This window comes from Aspergillus neoniger (assembly GCF_003184625.1).
Source record: "Aspergillus neoniger CBS 115656 unplaced genomic scaffold BO87scaffold_16, whole genome shotgun sequence".
Classification (NCBI taxonomy): domain Eukaryota; kingdom Fungi; phylum Ascomycota; class Eurotiomycetes; order Eurotiales; family Aspergillaceae; genus Aspergillus; species Aspergillus neoniger.
The window spans coordinates 686679-702466 of NW_020291144.1; the positions used below are offsets into that span (position 1 = coordinate 686679).

At 51.6% G+C, this 15788-nt stretch overlaps 6 protein-coding genes across 6 annotated transcripts; 2 read left to right on the top strand and 4 right to left on the bottom strand.

Annotated features, from left to right (window-relative positions):
• Positions 1–799: 799 nt before the first annotated feature.
• On the bottom strand, positions 800–1961 carry BO87DRAFT_406892 (NAD(P)-dependent alcohol dehydrogenase; the record flags this gene model as incomplete). The annotated part of the gene is made up of 2 exons (XM_025626028.1): positions 800–1448; positions 1528–1961. The coding sequence occupies 2 exons, from the start codon at positions 1959–1961 to the stop codon at positions 800–802; spliced, it is 1083 nt and encodes a 360-aa protein (XP_025479853.1).
• Positions 1962–4912: 2951 nt separating this feature from the next.
• Positions 4913–7096, top strand: BO87DRAFT_397122 (polyketide synthase; the record flags this gene model as incomplete). Its single annotated transcript, XM_025625282.1, has 3 exons — positions 4913–6468; positions 6527–6659; positions 7082–7096. The coding sequence occupies 3 exons, from the start codon at positions 4913–4915 to the stop codon at positions 7094–7096; spliced, it is 1704 nt and encodes a 567-aa protein (XP_025479854.1).
• A 203-nt stretch (positions 7097–7299) lies between these two features.
• Positions 7300–8693, top strand: BO87DRAFT_359269 (uncharacterized protein; the record flags this gene model as incomplete). Its single annotated transcript, XM_025621507.1, has 1 exon — positions 7300–8693. The coding sequence occupies exon 1, from the start codon at positions 7515–7517 to the stop codon at positions 8691–8693; it is 1179 nt and encodes a 392-aa protein (XP_025479855.1). The 5' UTR covers positions 7300–7514.
• A 931-nt stretch (positions 8694–9624) lies between these two features.
• BO87DRAFT_436355 (MFS multidrug transporter) lies at positions 9625–11708 on the bottom strand. Its single transcript, XM_025627806.1, has 2 exons — positions 11256–11708; positions 9625–11189 (listed from the first exon to the last, which is right to left on the bottom strand). Exons 1-2 carry the CDS (start codon positions 11389–11391, stop codon positions 9715–9717), a joined length of 1611 nt encoding a protein of 536 aa, XP_025479856.1. The 5' UTR covers positions 11392–11708; the 3' UTR covers positions 9625–9714.
• On the bottom strand, positions 11654–12199 carry BO87DRAFT_459220 (uncharacterized protein; the record flags this gene model as incomplete). The annotated part of the gene is made up of 2 exons (XM_025628939.1): positions 11654–12016; positions 12077–12199. 2 exons carry the CDS (start codon positions 12197–12199, stop codon positions 11855–11857), a joined length of 285 nt encoding a protein of 94 aa, XP_025479857.1. The 3' UTR covers positions 11654–11854.
• A 429-nt stretch (positions 12200–12628) lies between these two features.
• On the bottom strand, positions 12629–15788 carry BO87DRAFT_376735 (putative C6 finger domain protein). The gene is made up of 5 exons (XM_025623372.1): positions 15132–15788; positions 14939–15051; positions 14629–14873; positions 14381–14573; positions 12629–14324 (listed from the first exon to the last, which is right to left on the bottom strand). Exons 1-5 carry the CDS (start codon positions 15537–15539, stop codon positions 12872–12874), a joined length of 2412 nt encoding a protein of 803 aa, XP_025479858.1. The 5' UTR covers positions 15540–15788; the 3' UTR covers positions 12629–12871.

Consider the following 15788-nt stretch of genomic DNA (forward strand, 5'->3'; position numbering starts at 1 on the left):
AAACCGCTAAGCCGCCTTGGCTTGCAGTAGTAAGGTTGTATCGGCGTTGTTGACGGCCGCGTAGTCCCTGTTCGGGGATTGACATGGATTAAGCCTTCGGTGGTGGGTCGTACGCGTAGATGGCCCACCGGGCTTCCCGTCCATAAGGCGAAGAGGACATTGGCCTGTAGCATACATGCCCGCAGTGACTGATATAGCAGGAGTGAACAACATGAGAGTCGTACGTTTCATATTTTCTCAGCTTGTAGCGGTATTGGTCTTGGTCAGCGCTTCGAGCACCTTAGCCATCCCATTTCTTCTTTGAAAACGGTATCAGACGGTAGCGCTTTGAGTTGCGACTACAGTGAACTAGTAATTTATTAGGTTGTGGGACCTCTGATTGGCTATATAGTTCAAGGGACCCGCTTTGTCAAGAAATCGTTGTCTATTATTCGGTACAGTAGAATTAATATGGTCATAGTAGTATTAGATGTGGATATAGGCGAATAAATAAAGGCTCCAGTCAGATAGATGTGAATGTAAGAAGACTCCAACAATCATAGCATAATAGATAGCCTATGTGTGTGTTGCTAGAAAAACCTGTAGCCCAGTACAACTTTACGTGATTATCAACATGTCATAGTTTGCACCATGCATCAGACCTCGAATAAGAAGGTAAGGTCATACAGATGAGTGGAAAACATTGTGTAACAGCCGAAGCCAGGAATCAGTTCATTCCTAGCGTTCAGCGTACAAAGGCACAGAAGTAGAGGCAATATTGCTGTGAATGACTCTGACCAAACAACTCATCTCTCCCCACTCAGGCCCCAAATTCCTCGTCATAAGCCACCAGGCAGGATCGGTAGCGGACACTGCTAGTTTCTAGCTGCTCGATCGCTGTTTGAATACCTTGTTTTGAAATGGGGATCTCTTTTACCCATGGCTTAATACCCTTGGTGGCCGCCAAGTCCAGCATTTCCAGAACCTCGCGCCGACCCCCGAGGTTTGAGGCGCCGATGGAGCAGCCGTTCCCGATGAAGTCAAAGGTAGATATCTTGAGGCCGTCGCCGCCGGGCACGCCCACCAAGTGGAAGCGTCCGTGAACGCCCAGAAGGCTGAGGTGTTGCGTTGGCGGAAAGTCTTGGAAGGAGCTTGCCGTGCTAATAATCAGATCAAATGTCATTTCATGCGGCTGACACCAGCCCTCCTCGTTCGTGGCGAGGAAGCCATCGGCTCCCATTTGTCTCGCGTCGGCCTCCTTGTTGCGTGACCGGGAAATAGCCCACACTTTGGCACCAAGTGCTTTTGCAAACATGATGGCGTAATGACCAAGACCGCCGATACCCACTACACCAACCTTGGTGCCAGGTCCTACGCCGAAGCGTTTTAGTGGACTGTACACGGTGACACCTGCACACATCATGGGGGCAGCATCACTACTAGCCAAGCTATCCGGAATCGGGAATACCCTTGACAGAAAGCGAGAACAACCACAAGTCAGCGACCAAGGAATATCCCGGGCAGAGTCTTCGGATTATGGGAACTCACCAGTATTCATGAATCCGAGTGTGGGATGAGTATCCACCCTGGGTCGTACAATCCGTCCCTGGATACGACGCTCCATAGGCATTGACCTGTTCTTTGCAGTACGTTTCATTGCCGTTCTTGCAGTGGCGGCAGTCCAAACAGGAGTAAACCTGGGCCCCGACCCCGACTCGCTGGCCCACCTTTGCGACGGTTACTTTTGGGCCCACGCGGAGAACCCTCCCAATGACCTCGTGGCCGACAGCGAAAGGATAGGGCATCTCGCCCCAATCACCACGAGCAGTGTGCACGTCACTAGCGCACACCCCGCAGCACTCTATCTTGATATCGACATCGTAATCTCCAAAAGGTCGAGGCTCCCAAGTACTTTTCTCAAAATCTAGCCACTTTTCAGCGCTCGGGACCTGGAAACCAGTAAACTCCTTGGGATAAGACATAGAGGAGACAAGAGCGAGATGGCTTTCTGCACCAAGATAATTGAGTTTGAAGTCGAATGAGGATCAAGAAGGCTCGTAGTACGAGAATGAGTAGACAATTGATACGGAAGACAACTTCACCCAGTGCAGAAAAGGTCCATGGCTTTATATCTTATCCGCCTCCCTTCCCCTGTGTACTTCTGCCACTGCATCATATCAAACCGCGCAACTCCCATCTCCACAGATCCCGACCCTTTCCGACAACTTGATAGCAAATTGACGCGGGGTGAGACGTTAATTACGTCAGTGTTCTGGCTTGCTAGACTCTGGGACCCGGATGAAGTCTCACATGGTTAATTTAAGAGGAGGGGTCGACGGAAGTAAGCCAGCAATCAAATAGAATCATGTTACATCGGGGCTGGTAGTGTATAGCAAAGCCGTCTGATCTGCAACGCCTGTCTCGGAAACAATACAGTGACCCACTGAGAAAAAATTGCGTGCAGTGGTCCATGGGTAGAGGGGTTATGATTTAGTGACTTGGAAACAGAACCTCTGGTCCAGCTCTCGACGTTCGATTTATTCACTTATCTCCAGCACCAGCTATTCGCCGACCATCAAGAGGCGTACACTGATGTACGTATCCTACGTTTCTAAGAATCAGAATCAGAAAGTGATCAATGAGAACTGTCAAATATATGCTGAGGATGATTTGACCACTACCATGAATTTCTCTAAATCATCGGGATAAAGGAACAATGGCTCAAAAGCTACAAAGAACTATAACGGGGCCAAAGAGAAGTCTGTCAACCTGCATGTAGGTATCAACTACTAGTAAATCCTTCAGAGCGCCCAGACCATTGCTATTGTCGGTGGACCCACTACGGGTTTTCCGTACTTGGCTTATTGCATAATTCAGATCTACTTCCAAGTGAAACTAGACTATGCACCAGAAATCTTGCTTCCAGACAGGAAATTCTAATTCGTCCACCTCTTCCGAGGCTCATGCATGTCAGCCAGAGCTGTCCTTATCTACACTCCACTGTGGCACCGGAAGAGTCCTGATCACCGTGGTGGTCCGGCCCGAATAGCACTGTATGTTGCATCATCTACGTAGTACTACTGCAGGCGAGGGAAACAATCGTAAGATTTCGGTGGGGAATGAGAAATTCCTTCACTGATAGCAAGGAACGAAGCATAGGGACGCATTCTAAAGTTCCCAACCAACCAGGATCCGTTGGTAATTAGTGGATTGACGCCCTTGCTCTCGTCTCAATAAAGTACATGTGCTAGCTCTGTAACCACCCTAAAACCTTTTGTGAGTGGCCACTATTCCCTGTTTGTACTTGTGGCAATATATGGTCTATACCTGTTGTCTATATCTCGAATGGGGCATTGTTCCAAAGCACGGAGTAGATCGCCGTTTTATACACCCGTGGCGGGATGTTTCGCTTCAACTAGTCTCTTCCTCATCCCTGCAATGTAGCATGAGCCTAGCATTTTGTAGGCCGGTATAGAATGTGATTCTCGCTACCCACCGTCGGGGAACCGCTTCGAGCAAAGACGTGATGACATGCTTTTTAAAAATGAATCCAAGGCAATTTACATGTGACTAGACTTGGCCTATAGATGCTATATAAAGTCGCCTTGGCGATCTCTATCAGTCCAACCGGCACCAAGAAATTCCTCGTTAACAGATTTCAAGACTGATCGAATCACTCTAATATTCTCTCTTTCAACCAGCAAATATGGGGGATATGGACGGTACGATTTCAAACGAGGATCATCTGACTCTTATTGAGCAATTCAACGCCACCGAAGATGCCACGACGTTAGGGTTTTGCCTCCCCGAACTTTTTGAAAAGGTTGCGGAGCGATATCCCAACAACATTGCGGTGATCTATGGCGATACTCAACTACCCTACGGAACACTCAATCGACTTGCAAATCAGCTGGCCCGCATCTTGGTGGAGGAGCGAGGGGTCGGCCGTGGGGATGTGGTCGGTGTGGCCCTTGACCGGTCCATTGACCTGATTGTCGCAGTGTTGGCGGTGGTCAAGGCTGGGGTTGCGTACGTGCCGATTGATCCGGCCTTTTCTGCGGACAGGGTGATGCACATGGTGAATGATGCCGGTCCGAAGCTTGTCGTTGTTAGTGATAGCACCGTCACGGCTCTGTTGCCGTGGCGGGATATCTGCCTCAGTATTGACGCGGTACGGGGCAACATGAAGCAGGTTGACAGCAGCAACCTAACCACCCAGAATGTGCGGCCAGAAAACCTCGCATACGTCATCTATTCATCCGGGTCGACGGGACGCCCTAAGGGGGTGGAGGCGAACCATGGAGCACTGTGCAATCTCTTGCTCTCGATGCAGAAGGAACCGGGATGCGCCCCGGGGGATCGACTGTTGGCACGCACCCACTTCCGCCGACGCTTGGCATTCATTGCCAACGACGAGGCGGGCCTGCTAAAAAAGCTGGCCTCTTGCGCAGACGCCCAGATGAGCGAGCTGCAGCCTCCTGCCGGCGTCATCCACAGCACCAAGATGGAATACGCTGATCGGGGGTTGCACCTAGCCATGTTGTTTACCGGCCAAGGGAGTCAGCGGCTGGGTATGGGCAAAAGACTCTATCAGGTCTATCCCACCTTTTGCAAGGCCCTGGAAGAAGTCGTGGCATACTTCCCCAGCCTTGAAACGCCTCTCTTGGAAGTAATGTGGGCCGAACCCCAGAGCGATGCCGCTAATCTACTCGACCGCACCGACTATGCGCAGCCCGCTATATTCTCCGTGGAGGTGGCACTATGGCGGCTATGGCAAAGCTGGGGAGTCCATCCACAAGTAGTGCTAGGCCATAGCGTGGGAGAGCTGGCGGCGGTCCACGTTGCGGGGGTTTTAGATCTTTCCGATGCATGTCGGTTGGTGGCTGCCCGTGGCCATTTGATGCAAGCCCTGGCCTGGATTCGAAGGGGGAGTATGGTGTCGCTGGAGGCTACTGGGGCGGAAACAACAGCGGCAATGTCCTTTCTCCACGTACAGGACAAGGTTGACATCGCTGGCTACAACACGCCGATGCAGACAGTCGTATCTGGCGACAAACAGGCTATCGAGGTCGTGGCGGCACATTTCGCTGGAAAGCTTGGCCGTAAGGTGAAGATGCTCGACTTGTCGCAAGCATTCCACTCGTCGCACATGGACGATATGCTGCCACTCTTCCGGGCCGTGGTGAAAACGCTGCAATTCAGCCGACCTAAGCTGCCCGTGATCAGCAGTCTGACTGGCCTACTGGCTGAAGAAGGACAACTGGAACAACCCGAATATTGGGTCCAGCAGGCAAGGCAGGCGGTTCGCTTCAGTGATAGCATTCAAACGATTTACCACCAGCATGGTATCGACATATTCCTGGAGCTCGGTCCGCATCCCGTGCTGTTGGGCCTCACAGCAGCATGTCTTACGAGTCATCAATGTCATGATGACGATGACAACGCATCGCCTCTCCTTTTGCCCTCTCTCAGAACGGGTAAGCAAGATGACATCTCGGTCGTGCGACGCAGTCTTGCCGAGTTGCACGTGAGGAATGTGCCCATTGACTGGCTCGCATACTTCAAGCCATGGGGTTGTCAATTGGTAACATTGCCAACCTATGCCTTCCAACGTGATCGCTGGTTCAGACAGCTGCGGGCGATGTCTGTTGGCCTTAACGGCAACACAGTGGTAGGCAACGACCAGGCTGACGGGCCTCCCTCCAGCGGGGACACTGACCGTTTTCAATTCGAGGTCGTCTGGCACCGATTGAACAAGGAGAATGTACAGCTGAAGGACAGTAGCCGCTCGTGGGGTTTGATTTGCCCGGCTGGTAATGGAAAGTGGGCATCAACTGTCACAAGGGCCTTATCCCAGACCGTGATACGGTTAACTCGGGTGCAGCGACTCGAAGAGGCGCAGCAGCTAGACGGGCTGCTATGCCTATGGGATACATCGTCCTCCACAGACATTCCACGCCAGGCCTCTCAACACACCACACAAGCGCTCACCCAGCTCCAGATGGCAGCGACAACCAGCTTTCCGCTGCCACTAGTTTGGGTCACCTGTCAAGCAGTAGGGACTGGCGGCTACGACGCTGATCCTGGTCAGATGAACGGGCTGGGTACCGGGCCTCTGTGGGGTTTGATGCGCACCGCTCGCAATGAGCATCCAGACCTTCGCCTGCGTCTCATCGACCTAGATGAGGATAAGGGGGCACCAGAGGCCCTCCTCCTCGCGCTAACGCTGTCAGAAGAACCGGAATGCGCTGTACGACAAGGACAGGTATTTATGCCCCGGCTACAGCAAGTGAAGAAGCTGAAGCCAGTTGTCGAGCAGCAGCGACACTTTCTGCGCCAGGATGGTGCTGTGTTGATCACAGGCGGCCTCGGGGGCATTGGCAAGCGTGTGGCCAGGTGGCTGGCCACCACCCACCACGTTCACGACTTGGTGCTGATATCTCGTCGCGGCATGGAAGACTCCGGTGCTGCAGCATTTGTGGCCGAGCTGTCGCAATTCAACAGCAGAGCTACTGTGATCGCCTGTGATGTAGCGGATTTCGAAAAGCCTAAAGTTAGTTATGGCCATGTTCAGTGTGCAGAGACCATTGCGCGGGGTGATTCACGCGGCCGGCGTGGTGGATAACGGCATTCTCTCAGCCATGACACCGCAGCGATGTGCCACAACATCTGCACCGAAGGTGGATGGCGCTTGGAATCTTCATTGGCTGACTCAAGGCATGGATCTAGACGTGTTCATGATGTTCTCGTCGGTCGCGGGGGTTCTGGGCATGCCTGGTCTAGGGAACTACGCAGCCGCAAACGCCTTTCTTGATGCGCTAGCTCATCAACGTCGCGCCCAGAACCTGCCGGCCACCTCAGTGGCATACGGAGTCTGGGAGGGAGAGGGCATGGCGGCTGGGCTGACTGGTAGGACGACATTGACTCACCTTGCCAAATTCGGTCTCGATCCGTTGAAGCCCGAAGAGGGCCTGAAGTTGTTGGAGCAGGCTATTCGCGGTGGCCGGGCGCTCACCGTGGCCGCGGCCCTTGACCCAGAACGACTCCGGATTTACCTGAAGAATGAGCATGCAGAGAGGGGCGGCATACCATCATTCTATAGCAAGCTCTTAAGTGAACAGGAAAGGAAGGGAAGCAGTAACGAGCCGAGAAACAGCGGGCGAGCTGGGAACCTGCGCACGGCGTTGAGCAAAGCGCCTGCGGGGCAGCACGAAGCCATTGTGCTGGCCATGGTTCGAGAAACAGTAGCCATAGCACTAGGGTTCACGTCAGCTGGCCAGGTGGATGTGGATATACCCTTACAGGATATTGGTTTTGATTCATTAACGGCCGTTCTGTTGCGCAACCGGTTGTCCGCGCTGACTAGCCTCAAAACTCTGTCGGCTGGGAGCATCACATGGCAGTATCCAAACCTGAGATCCCTTAGCCATTTCCTGCTGTCTCAGGTACAGTCAGAGACACAAGCACAGAGCAAGCAAAGCTGCTCGGTATCGGATCATACTCGGAAGCAGTCGGTAAACAGCACAACGTATACCATGGAAGCGGCCCGGAAAGGTCATCTCGATCCTGATATTGCCTTTGATAATATAGGAGAAGTTCAACGTCCAAGCTCTGTCTTCGTCACAGGTGCTACTGGCTTTGTCGGTGTTTTCATTCTGCGCGAGCTCCTCGAGTTGGGTATCGCCGCCCACTGTTTGGTACGTGCCGAGGGCGTCAAACACGGCCAGCAGCGGTTGGTAGAGTCGCTCGCCAGCTACGACCTCTGGAAGCACGACTATGCGCCACTGCTCAACCCGGTTGTTGGCGATGCAGCAAAGCCTTTGTTTGGTTTGACCAACGTGGCTTTTGATGACCTGGCCAACCGTGTCGATGCTATTTGCCATTCAGGCGCCCTAGTCGACTGGTTGCGGCCCCTGAATGATTATATCGGCCCTAACGTCATCAGCACGCATGAGGTCTTGCGCCTAGCCTCGCGTGGCCGTGGAAAGGCAGTCCATGTTATAAGTACTCTCGCAACCTTGCCGATGCATATGGGCTATGATGTTCCCGAGCACGATCGAGAATACGGTTACTCCACCTCCAAATACATTGCAGAGCGCATGGTGGCCGCGGCACGATGGCGCGGAGCCAGGGCCTCTGTGTACCGTGTGCCCTTTGTCACTGCCTCGGCCGCGACCGGTCACTTCCGAGTCGACCGGGGCGATTTTTTACACAACTTGATTGCTGGGAGCATCCAAATGGGAAGTTTCCCCTCCTTGGACGCCGATCTTTCGGTTGTGCAACCCGTCGATTACCTGAGCAAAACCGTTGTTGCCATCATGGTCCACGACCGGTCCCGGATTGGACACGACTTCGATTTTGTCAACAAGCATGCGGTGAGCTGCAACCAATTCTTCCAGCTCATGGGTGGTGATGACGCGGGTACGCTCCTACCCTTCCACGAATGGCAGCTGAGAGCATTGGCGTACGCTGCCGCGCATCCGAAGAGCGCATTGGCCCGCATTGGTACCATAATTGACGGCCTCGCCGATGAAAGTGCCCTTGCTGCGATGCTCAAGGGCCTACCTACCGGTGAGCACGTACTGGGCGGCGACGTCTATCCCGCACCACTGGTCGATGAACAACTTACCCGTCATTATCGAGACCGGATTGATATGTTCAATTCCGATGGGCCAATCTCAAGCTTGCGGCCGGGAAAGACGGAGTGGGATTAACTTAGTATACATAGCCTACATACTCTGTTCAGCCAGCATACCTGACATGGACAATCGAGCATATCTACTGCGTATGCTCAAATTAGGTTCTTTCATATCTTCATATCCGGAAGTGTTGAAAAGCTACGGTAAAACTGTGGTAATTCAGTATGGAACAAACTGTCCCAGGAGATATGACCGTATGGATTATTCCATGCAATGTAAAAATAAAATATGCTAATTCGATTATATACTTGTTGGCTATTTTGTGTACTGTTAATATTTATTCTTTCACTAATTGGTCATTTCCTTTTACCAGCTTCAGAAATAAATTCTTGTCTACTCATTAGTACTTTCCTATTTGTATGTTTATTTCTTTTTTTGTGACCTATTAGTTAGGTCTTAAGTCTTAACCTACTTTCCTTTCTATATAGCTATCTGCTATTCAGCCTATTCTCTATATAGCCACTCTCTGTATATTTAATATTCTACATATAATAGTATAAATCATTTATGAGTCTTTGTATATGTTCAGTATCCCACATATGACATAATACACATGTGACATACTAAATAAGAGAGATATATATATATTATATTTGGTGTCTCTATCTCTTCTAGAAGTGGTTTGCTTGCTTTGATTTACTAGATGATTCTATACTTATTAACTCTAAATTGAAGTTAAGAATGGTTAATAATTACTCAAATAACCTACTAATTTAAACCTGATCTTGATTATGCAGCTAAAAGAAATCTTATTTCTTGATTTGACCACCGGTTAACAGTCAGGTTACGGTTAAGGTATAATGGTCAGGTATAGCCGCTCTAATTATTTAGCTATACAAATATAGTAGTTGACTAGCTAGCTCCCCTTGATCAAAATATGCTATATATTCATTGGCCAGTTCCGACTAACAGTAGCCAGTTCAGTCCCACAATTGTCCATATCATAGGAATCTTTGGAGAAATTCACGCAATTAAAATGGTTATACACCTAAGAGGGGGCGCTGCACAGAGCACAGCACCTGTAGGCCCTGGTTGTCTATACACCTGCGGCCGCAGCACTGTCGCTCCTCCGCTCTACAGTGGCCTCCTGCATGAAAGGGCTGTAAGATCTGATCTCTTTTCCCCATTGGAGGACCACAAAAGGAGTTGCCACCAGGGCTAAAGACACAAATGCAAGCAGCGAGCTGGCCCACTGAAACCCAATATTCGTGTACAAGGCTGCTGCGGCCAGAGGGAGAAAGGCGATAGAGATGTTCTCGACGAAACCCACTGCCCCGAGGGCGCTCGCAGCATACTTGCTGTACGCGTCGATGAGATAGTTAGCATTGCCAACGATGACCGCCGTCGTCCCAAACCCTACCATCGCCAGGCCGACGGTGGGTGCCATCCAGTGTATGGAAGTGTACGATGTCCACCCATACACGAACATGCCGCCCGTGACACCAAATAGTCCACCAATGATCGATGCATGAAGCCGAGCCTCCGGGATCGGCGTGCCCGGTGCCTCGGTATTGCGAGTCGCAGATGCATAGTACCAGGGATCGGTTAGGATGCAAAATCCACCGCCCAGAAGTTCCCCGATCACAATTGCAACTTGGACATATCCACACTGGATAGAATCCCACCTATATAGCTCCTTGTATACTTGCTCGACCGATTGCGTAAAAAGATAGATTGTTCCCAAGCTGAAGGCAGCCCACACCGTCGCAACGAACACGACCCCTTCAGTACATAGCATGTAGAGAGGCCGTTGAACGCTCTGTAGGATAAGCTGAGGCAATGCTCCTCGATCAATCTTCTCGGTCGCGTACGCGTTCGCCCCCTCGCGGCGCAGTCGTTTGGCCTCAGCGCGCAAGATCGCCGGCCCGCGGCTCTCTGGCAGACCGAAGATCAGAATCGGAAATAGGGCAGCGGTCCAGATCAGTTCGATGTACCCAATCCAGCGCCATGACAGGAATTGCAGGATGGCAGAGCCGACCACCGGGCCCAGACTTGTTGCCACCAGATAGATGGTCACGTACAGACAAATTGGGACACTCCGGGCTCGATCGCCGTGAAAGACATTCGATGTAATACCAGCAACGGCGTCGCTTATCAGCGGAACACATCCTCCGCTGAAGAATCGAACCGCAATCAGGGTGGCAAAGTTTGGTGCCAGCCCTACAGGAATCAAAAATGAAATAAAGCAAAAATAGGTGGTGAGAAGGACGGGTCGAACGCCAAAGTCCTCCATCACAGGAAACAGAAGAAGCGGGCACAGTGCGGCCCCGATACCCCAAGATGTTGTTAGCCAGTAAGTATTGGGGAACGTCGCATCGGAAATGTGAAATTCGTCCCCAATGGCCGCGTGAGCCACCGTTAGGATGGTTCCATTCATCGAGCAGACAAAGCTCGCAAGCAAGCCAATGCCCGTGGCTTGCCATTTCTTAGAAAGGGGCCAGTTGTATGGATCTTTGGGGTCATCCTCTCCGTTCCACGTGACAATCACGCTCTCTTGAGCAGAGCTTGGGCCTGTGTGTCATTATGAGTGAGTGCATTGGTCTCAATTAATAAGTTCAAGGGTATATGCGTATTAACCTTCAGTATGAGGGCGCGATGCGGGGTGCGAATCGATTTCGAGCTCGTCTAGTGTGATCGGTACGTTTCCAAGATCGGCTCTAGAGCCATCTGCTTTCGGTGCAATCTGTCGCTGCGAACAATCCGGGGGTGGCATCACAGCAGAGATGGTGGCGCGCGTCAAGCTCCCCTAGCACGAGAAGGAGGTCCCCCAAAGATGTCCAGCTCCGTATAGCAGTGATATATTTGGTCGTTGTGGTATTAATCAGGGCAAGGTGGTGTGGGAAGTAGTAGTCTGAAGCATGAATAGTTCAGAAATGAATATGAGAGCGTGTCTTGGGGTATTCCATTTTCTCATTGTATAATCAGTTGAGATTAACTGAGACTAATTGATTACATACCTACATATGTGTAGGTATGTCGGTAGGTAGTTACTCAGTTGTGCAGTTTAAGAATCCCACTAGTCCTAAGGAGGCAATTATATTAAACAGGTAGGAGGCCCAACTAGGAAGTCGGGCTGTATATGGAGGATCTGCAACTTGGCCACCAGCCTCTCGTTAAAACTCATAGAATCATGTGTAGATTGCTTGGCAACCTTAAAGCTTCCACAGATCATACTTCTATCTATGAACAAGTCCAATGTGTAATGTCATCTCTGAATCGACGTAGTCATCCTCGCGGAACCCAAAAGTCTTGGCGTAAGTAGACAGCCAGTATGCCCGGCCCCCAGGCAGACTTCCATATAACTTCTGAGTGTGCGCTGCCGGCAGCGTGTTGTCGATCTACCTTAAATGACCGCCTTTGGTGCAGGGCTACCACCCGTGCTCCCACTGAGCTCGAACCTTTTCGCGGATATGTCCCGACATCCATTGGAGACGAGGCGCGATGTTCGTCAGGGACGCTCCCATGAAGATCTGGGCTTGTGCTGTCTTTCGACGGAGAAAACCCAGAAAGATGTTGGCCATGTTGGTGCAGCGCGACAGTACAGCATTTCCCCCTTGGGAAAAGGTCGTGGGCATCAAAAGGAAAAATAGCTTCCCTAATTCGTCATTTTGTAATGGCAGTGCTGGGATTTTTGGGAGTGTGGCGGGCAAAAGAGAAGTCGGAGTGGAGAAATGGGCAAGGGGGAGACTGCTAGTTGGGGTGCAGTTTATTGAGGTTACTCAGGGCTTTCAGTCTTCCGCTCACCCCGTGCTCAGTGATCGCCTCAGGTTGCTCAGGGCGTGCTCAGGTCTACTCAGTGTGCAAAAGCGGCGAATGGTGAGCACTAAACCGGAAAGGGGAAGCTGTCGACCTGGCTAGAAAATTAAGTACGTATGTAGATGAGGATATTACCGGGACGTATAAGTAAAGCTAATAAACTACTCGATGGGTTACGCTTCAAATACCACATGGGGAAAGCAATAATAATATCCATTTAGCTATACAGGGGCCACGAAAAGAAGAGAATAGTTGCGCTAGTCACATAAAAGCAAATCATTAGTATGGTGAGGTATTGCCGATCATTTTCTTTTTTTTTTGGAGAGGGTTAAGAAGAGAAGAGAAAATCCAAGCCAAATTGAATCAACTCAATTTTTCCAAAAGACAGTGATCACTGAAATACACTCCATGCAACCGATCCCAGTATACAACCTAATTTACCGGCGACGGTAGATTAACCCGGAGAAGACGTTGAGGTAACCTTCCTTGGTGAGGAGAGTGAAATCCACGACCACGTGACCATGCGGTTGCGCGGGTGATGTCATGTTTGGCGATGTGGCATTCAGGTTGTGTTCAGAGATGGCCGGGGGCGGAGAGGAGGCATTGGCGGCTACTTGGCCTTCCGCACCGACAGCCAGGTCAGCGAGGTGTTGGAGAGAGCGCTGTTCGTTCGGGCCCATCACAGGCGGAGCTGCAGAGCCGCTTTTTCCGAGGCTGGGGTCATGGAGCTGAGTCTCCTGAGCTTTGGTTCGTCTCCATTCCAGGAAGACGCGGATCTTCGAATCCCAACCGGGGGTACCAAAGATGTCGCCGTATTCACCGGATTCGGCAGAGCGCTTGGAGCGGTAGTCGAGGATTTCTTCGAGCTTTTTGAGCGCCTCCCAGCATTGGTTCGAGTATTCGGGAAGCACAGTAGCCTCGAGAAGAGTCATGGATGCCAGCGCAAGACTATGCAGGTCGAATGGTGTCGCCAGTCGGGACTGCATACTGGCCTTGTGCAACTCGTTCATAACCTCTTCCGCGGCGTAAATAATTTCGTATGGACTGTGAACGAATATATGCCGCTTGATCAGGAGGCGACTGGTCCAGTACAACTGGTTTTGTAGACTTTCAAAAAAGCCATACGATGTGCCATCCTCGGGATTCTCGTGCGGTTTGCGGAAATCTGCTACCTCGGCCAGACGCTCGAGACCTGCGACCATGTTCGCTCCAACCAGACGGCCCAGCCCTGTGTTTGTCTGGCATACGTTGTGCTCTTGAGCGACGAGAGTGACCATTTCGATGAGGATCGTAGAGTACGATGCAATCCCCGCGGTGGCTGAGCCGAGGACTCTCTCATCCTCGCGGCCACCGATTTCGAACGTCCCCAAAACACTATAATCAGCAACGCTAATTGCATACCAGCGAGACAGAAGGGCCAGAGAGACCCAACTGCGCCTTACAAGGTTCGCGTCAGAGTCAACGTCAGGATCAGACGATCGCTTGGTTCTCAGCTGTCCGAAGGCTTTCGCCATATCAGAGCCGAGCTTTGTCGCAGATTGAATGAGAGTGTGCTTTGGCACTCCATCCTTCATCACGAAGTTGTCTGGGCCCCGCGAGTCACAGTCAACAATCATGAGGAGTAAAGTCTGGAGCCAGATCAAGTTGATAGCTGCCGGGCGGAGCATGGCAGGCTGTCGTGTATAGTACAAGAGAAGATCCTGTGCATTGTCGAACGATGTTACCCTCTCAAACGCATTTGTCATGCGGTCCATGTTGGTACGTGTCACCGTGAGCAAGCTGTACAGGAATATCTCCTGCACCTCTCGGCTGCATTGGTGCAGAAGCTCAAGAAGCCGCTCCTTTGAGTGTGGCAAGATGGGGAGGACTGGGTGAATCTTTTGGTAGTACCTGTTTGAGGTTAGAGAGCTTGCCCGACAAATATTCATCTCTACTATAGAACTTACGCGTTGAGAGCGCCTTCATCCACATCCAAGGGTGTCATATCCTCATCCAATGCTTGCTTAGGCACTTCAGGTATGTCAAGCCCAGCCGGCAAGTCGGTCTCATTGCCAGTTGACCAGAAGAGATTTCCGGATTTGGGTGCGGTGTGATTCACGACCGAGGGATTGCAAGGATCCGTTGCGCTTTCTCCAGCCTCTAGTAGTAGGGTCAGTCACAAACTTACAATAGCGACGGGCAGGTGGTCACGAACCAAAAGCATTCTGAGAGCGAGGATTGAACGGCGCCTGCGCGAAAGATGAGCTTGGAAGCCCTTCAAACACGGAGTATGTTCTCTTGCGACCAATAGGGCCAGCGTCGATTGGTGGCGAAAAGTCTTGGTACGCCCTTGGAGAAGACACTTCGTTCATAGTCTGGTATGGCATGTCGGGATGAACCATAGTAGGTTGCATCTGGCTTTCGAGGGTATGCAATCGTTCGGCAAGCTCCTTAATGTAACTATCATCGACGTTAGCCAAACTTCATCTTCAACGGCAAACCCATACGCGCATCGCGATCCTTACCCTTTGCTAGGGCCACGTTTCATGGGAACACGACTGAACTGGCATACGACTCCAAGCCGGCGACAATTTGAACAAGTTTCGACACCGGATTCCGAGCTTGCATCGCAACGGACCTAGTAAAAGTAACATGTTAGCTCACCCGGTCCCGCGTCGCGTCTAGATGAGGAAAATGGAAAAAGCGTGTCGAGTGTACCTTTTTGCGCCTGCACTCATCGCATGCCCGAGAAATCTTGGATCTCTTCCGTCTCGCGCTCTGGTCTCCATAGCTCAGGTCGTGGTTGGGGTCGACTCCGACTTGCTGGCTCGGGGTGAATTGCAGCATATGCTGTTGTTGGTGCTGGTCGGGGGAGGAAGGACGACCCATATCAGCGCCACCAGGATTGGAGGATCCTAAAACCATCGACTGACCATGGTGGACGCCATTGCTTGAGCCATCGGCGAGGCCAGGTCCAGAGGTCTCGCGCGAAAGCTCAGCTGACAGAAGTTCGTCGGCGGTCAACTGGCGGTTGTAGTACTGCATGGCGCCTTGGCTCATCTGCGCCGCGTTGGGGGACGGGTAGGAAGGAGCCGGAGGCATATCGGCGTGGTCTCGAGAGTTCATTGTGGCTGGAGGTGATAAAAGCGCCAGGGACAAGCGAAGGTGGATGGTGGAGCGATGCTCCGGATGGTGGAGGAGGGAGAGAGTTGAAGGACGGAAGACGCGCGAACAGCAGGCAAGGTTTTACAGGCTAAAATTGCCTGGGCGGGGAGAAATTCGAAAGGGTTAGCGCCGAAGGCCGTCGGCGACGAGCAGGACACAGCAAACATGATCTCGCGATCGAATTGCAGGCATACCATCGCACCGAATCTG

Bases quoted from the DNA above. Each gene is read 5' to 3' on its own strand.
- BO87DRAFT_376735 (XM_025623372.1), bottom strand. From the start codon at position 15,539: ATGAACTCTCGAGACCACGCCGATATGCCTCCGGCTCCTTCCTACCCG. The intron at 15,052-15,131 runs GTACACTCGACA...TACTTTTACTAG, and splicing joins ATGAGTGCAGGCGCAAAAAG to GTCCGTTGCGATGCAAGCTC. The intron at 14,325-14,380 runs GTAAGTTCTATA...AACCTCAAACAG, and splicing joins GATGAAGGCGCTCTCAACGC to GTACTACCAAAAGATTCACC.
- BO87DRAFT_436355 (XM_025627806.1), bottom strand. From the start codon at position 11,391: ATGCCACCCCCGGATTGTTCGCAGCGACAGATTGCACCGAAAGCAGAT. The intron at 11,190-11,255 runs GTTAATACGCAT...AATGACACACAG, and splicing joins ATCGCGCCCTCATACTGAAG to GCCCAAGCTCTGCTCAAGAG.